The sequence below is a fragment of the Ammodytes marinus genome (assembly GCF_949987685.1).
Source record: "Ammodytes marinus genome assembly, chromosome: 17".
Lineage (NCBI taxonomy): Eukaryota > Metazoa > Chordata > Actinopteri > Uranoscopiformes > Ammodytidae > Ammodytes > Ammodytes marinus.
The window spans coordinates 247,366-252,365 of NC_137221.1; the positions used below are offsets into that span (position 1 = coordinate 247,366).

General features: G+C 39.2%; 2 protein-coding genes across 2 annotated transcripts in view; one reads left to right on the top strand and one right to left on the bottom strand.

Annotated features, from left to right (window-relative positions):
* LOC307264623 (collagen alpha-1(XIV) chain-like) overlaps positions 1-5,000 on the top strand; it is a gene marked incomplete at its 5' end in the record, with an annotated part of 42,723 nt that overhangs the window by 20,461 nt on the left and 17,262 nt on the right. Inside the window, 2 exon segments of the mRNA XM_080046064.1 lie at positions 1,216-1,302; positions 1,893-1,946. Of these exon segments, the coding sequence (XP_079902190.1) occupies positions 1,216-1,302; positions 1,893-1,946 (141 nt within the window).
* The window catches only part of LOC307264004 (killer cell lectin-like receptor subfamily B member 1A), a gene marked incomplete at both ends in the record, with an annotated part of 2,746 nt that continues 552 nt past the window's right edge, over positions 2,807-5,000 (bottom strand). Inside the window, 6 exons of the mRNA XM_080045328.1 lie at positions 2,807-2,930; positions 3,354-3,454; positions 3,571-3,713; positions 3,955-4,017; positions 4,129-4,209; positions 4,663-4,770. Coding sequence (XP_079901454.1) covers positions 2,807-2,930; positions 3,354-3,454; positions 3,571-3,713; positions 3,955-4,017; positions 4,129-4,209; positions 4,663-4,770 — 620 coding nt within the window. The remainder of the gene's footprint in view (positions 2,931-3,353; positions 3,455-3,570; positions 3,714-3,954; positions 4,018-4,128; positions 4,210-4,662; positions 4,771-5,000) is intronic.

Consider the following 5,000-nt stretch of genomic DNA (forward strand, 5'->3'; position numbering starts at 1 on the left):
TCACTTAAATTACGGCTGCATTCAAATCCCCATACTCTCTACTATTTAGTATGGTAGAGAAAAGATTTAGGATGTCCCGATTCTTGTGGCCAGATTTAGGATGGTTAGAAGTACCCGGATGTCCTACTACATCTGGTCGAGATTGTTAGTGTTGAAAACTGCATCCTATTTGGGCGATTCTGACCCACAATCCAGTGCGCACCGGAAGTGACGTCACATCGACGAAGCCTCCATATGAAAACAAACGGGGATGCGACGGATATAAAAGCAAGAGGCAAGATCAAGGCACAGTGTTATGATGAAATAAATGGGTAGAAGTACGTCCCAATTGTATGCATACTGCATCCTAACTAGATTTGTTGTATGGTCAGATGTAGTATGTAGAATAGAAAGAGTATGAGATTTGGAACGCATCCTACAAACGTTCTATTTTCCAACAGTTTTCTTTCTACTTTCTACACACACACTGTAAGAATGAAAAGAGTTAGGAGAAATCAACATTTCAAGGTAAATACTAAACTAGATTTTTTAGTTTTGAGGATGACACTAAAACCCTTAAGCTGGAAAGAAAACTGCCAGACAGACACACACACACACACACATTTGAGCCAACTCAGTATCTTGTGTAGAGATAACTTAAATTCAAGTTCTGAGTTCTACAAACTTCCAAAAAAGTTCATTTGAGCCAACTCATTCAGAAAGGTTTTTTTCCTGACAGTTTTAGCAATGTTTAATGTTTGAATTAACATTTTGATCGTCATCTTGCATTGTGTGTGTGTGTGTGTGTCTGTCTGTCTGTCTGTCTGTCTGTCTGTCTGTCTGTCTGTCTGTCTGTCTGTCTGTCTGTCTGTCTGTCTGTCTGTCTGTCTGTCTGTCTGTCTGTCCGTCCGTCCGTCCGTCCGTCCGTCCGTCCGTCCGTCCGTCCGTCCGTCCGTCCGTCCGTCCGTCCGTCCGTCTGTCTGTCTGTCTGTCTGTCTGTCTGTCTGTCTGTCTGTCTGTCTGTCTGTCTGTCTGCCCGCCTGTGTCTGTCTGTCTGTCTGTCTGTCTGTCTGTCTGTCTGTCTGTCTGCCCGCCTGTGTCTGTCTGTCTGTCTGTCTGTCTGTCTGTCTGCCCGCCTGTGTCTGTCTGTCTGTCTGTCTGTCTGTCTGTCTGTCTGTCTGTCTGTCTGCCCGCCTGTGCCTGTGTCTGTTTGTCTGTCTGTCTGTGACCCTCCAGAGGAAGGAGGCTGACTGTCCAGCTTTACCCAAAGCCTGCACCTGCACCCAGGACAGCAAAGGCCCTGCCGGCCCCCCCGGACCTCCGGTGAGACACACGCACACACACACACACACACACACACACACACACACACACACTCACACTCACACTCACACATACACATACACATACACATACACATACACATACACACACACACACACACACACACACACACACATCACAATACGTTCAAACACATCAAAACACATACTCATAATAAGACACCCAATTAAGAAAAACTATATAAAAATAGCATTCTTTGCACTGATGGTCTCGTTTGCTGTTACATGTAATTTATGATCATCAAAGGAGAAAAATGAGACTGTTTCAGAAATATTTGAAAGTTCCTCGTAGCTCCTTTAAGTTCCTTCAGCTCAGTTTTCTTTTTCACTTTTTAGTTAGTTAGTAGTAAGTAACTAATAGTTGAATTTGAAGATTAAATTTTTTTTGGCCACCCTCTTTTTAAAATTCGCTGTCAATCATGTTCACACAGACAGACAGACACACACACACACACACACACACACACACACACACACACACACACACTCACACACACACACACAGTGTTAATACGACTGTGTTAGTGCTGTACCTCTTATTAACTCTTGCTATCTGTCTCTTTCTAACAGGGAGGACCTGGAATCAGAGGATCAAGAGGCGACCGCGGAGAGCCGGGTCCCGTGGTAAGATTTAGTTTTGAATTTATTTACGTCCGCCATGTTGCGCCGCCATGTTTCTACAGTAGCACAGAACGGACAAACTTAACGGCCTTACACATTTTTATATATAGTGGGCGTCCTGGGGAAATGCACCTGTTTGAAGACCAAGAAGAAGAAGTACTATAGAATAAATAACTAAATACATTTTCACCTCATCACTTGATATTGTGGAAAGACTTGAGGCAGTGGTGGATGATGCCATCTTTAGTAACTATAGCTTCTTGTCCTTGAAGGCCACCGTAGCTTCTGTAAATTCTCCCAAAGAGGAGGGGTTAGCAAGGGAGCGTTGTCATCTAGAATCTCACCACTAGATGATGCTAAAATACCTTTATTCCAATTACCCATCATACTTCATACCTGAGACAAACAATAAAACCACATTTATCCAGACTATATTATTTAACAAATATTGTTATGTTGATTACATTTTTGACAATATACCACAAATCACAGTTCATAATATCATGGCAATGCATTCGATAGTTGTTGTAGAGCCACAGATAATCTGACTAAAGAGAAATCTACAAAATGTACTTTAATTTGTGTATAACAAATGGTGACAGCTCGATTTTTTTTGAGACACTTACAGGTCCCGTATCCTTAAACAAAATCATTATTATTTTGCTTCTGTTTTTAAACAGGTTTGCGTTCTCAAACTCATATTATTTAACCTTCTAAACTTGTTGCTTCTAATGTAATCAAGGTGATTTAGCATCCAGCTCAAAATAAACAACAAAAAATATATAAAATGTAATTTGATAGGATTTGACAAAGCGGATCACAGCTCTACAGAGGGATACTCCGCCCTCCAGAAAGCAGGAGATCTATTTCTCACAGATCCAGTTTTTCTCATCATTATATCTGTGTCTTGTCCAGTTTCCTTGTTGATCACAGCAGGCTCCGTAGTAGTTCCTGTCAGACTTTGGCTCATACCCTTTTTCCCAGAACCTGCCGAACCAAAATAAGTATTTTTAAACCTTTGATTATATATTTATATTTATATTATCCGTAGATCAGACTTGGTAGGAATTGAATAATGTTTTAATCAGTGTATAATTGCTTTTTTGTTTTGAATAGATTTTGGAGGTCAAAGGTTACTGTGACCTTACATACTGTGAGGTGACCTTGTACCATATTGTATCTTCTTAATCTATAGGAGCTTTACCTTCTTTAAAGCATTGACTACCAACACTGCCTACTGGGCTTTCACCATTCGGCAGGTATGTATATGCCTCAAGGAGGCATATAACCGCCAAGAGCTTTTTCTAGTTTCCAGGGAAGAATAAAAAGTAGACAGTCCTTAAGGATCACCTACACCTCAAAACACCTATAAATAGAAATAATAAATAAAAACACTTGAAGATGTCTTACGGTTCTGTCAGTGAGGATCCGTCCACCCATTTCCACACCAAAGATGTTGCCCTGAGACCGATCCAGGACTCTCCACCCTTGCTCAGCTCCGTGACAAATTTCTAGTAGATGAAAAGATATAATATAATTTCTAACTTCATAATTTCATTATTTCTTTAGTAATAAAGTAATCTTCTGACTTGTGTCTTAAGAAAAAACATTGTGACTGATTACTCACCTGTTCTTCTTTGTTGTTGATAATCATCAGATCTGATCCTTTGGCCCAACAGTCGCGTTGGCTTTCAGACCAAGTTTTCTTCTCATTGGATTTAAAGTAACATCCACATCCACATTTCTGCCATCCGTCAGGACACACCTTCCCTTAGTGTCAGACAAGAGTTTAAAAAAATAATAACATGTCCGTCTTTGTCAAATTGATGAGACTCACTTGGACTTTCAATATTTAGTTTAAAATCTTTCTTGCATCTCTTTTCCCGTTCTTCATAAAAACTTTCACGCAGAACCGAAATATCGACACAGCGCAAAAGTTTAACAACAGTTGAGTTATAATGTTATAATGTTCAGGTTGTTATAATGTAAAAAGTTTTTAAACATTTCTTACCTCCAAGTTTTCTCTTCAGCTGCTTCACTTCATCCTGTAACTGGCTGTTGTTGACCGCCATGTCTTCAAAAAAACAATAAATTAAACAGTGTCACACTGTGAAAAGATATATCCTATATGCATTTCATCCTGTGTTTTAGGGCATTTGCGTAATTGTTCTGACATCTTTCTTACCTGACATTTTCTCCTCGATCTTGCTGTAGTTGCTGCTCAGTTTCTCATATCTCGTCTGCAGCTGGTCTTTGACGGATATATCTAGTAAAAAAAGCAGAACATCGCTTTAGTCTTTTATTATTGTTTTACTGAAAAAGGATCCCCTCAGTTGTGAATAATTTTTATTATGAATTGTTGGCTCACCATCTATAGATAACTTCTCCAGACCAAACTGGTTTTATAAAAAAAAAAAAATCATATTCTTAACCTTTAAAATATCATACACTCCATTGTTATTATGGGATTTCAGCATTAGCAGGCAGAATTAATTTTAATAAATTTGAACACATTGCCCACATTTCTCAACCTTTTTCAAACTCTACCAATCTTCAATGAAAAGTTTTTATTTTTGCACTAAGTGAGATTATCTCTGACTTTATTCAGAATAAGAAACCAGCTAGTATTCGTACGAAATTTTGTTTTGTAATGTTGTTTATAGACGTACAATAGTTGCAGATATTAGTGCATTTGGAGTCTTTTGTATTTGTATCTTACATTGTACGGATAAGAAGATGATTCCAGCGATGGTCAGAAAGCTCAGCGCTCCTAAACAGCAAACAGCAACAGCACAGGAGGGAGGAGGGCGCTTCTCAGTGTCCGGTCCTACAGTGACAAAGCACAACAATGATCAGATAATCTAAGTTCCTCATAGCTATTTTGAGATTAATTTATTTAATTATTATTATTATTATTAGTTTTTTTTAGATTATTTTTGGGGCATTTTCAAGCTTTATTTGACAGTACAGAGTTGAAACGGGGAGACAGAGAGAGAGGGGGGATGACCTGCAGTAAAAAAGACTTGAACCCACGACCAACGGAGCCACCGGAACACC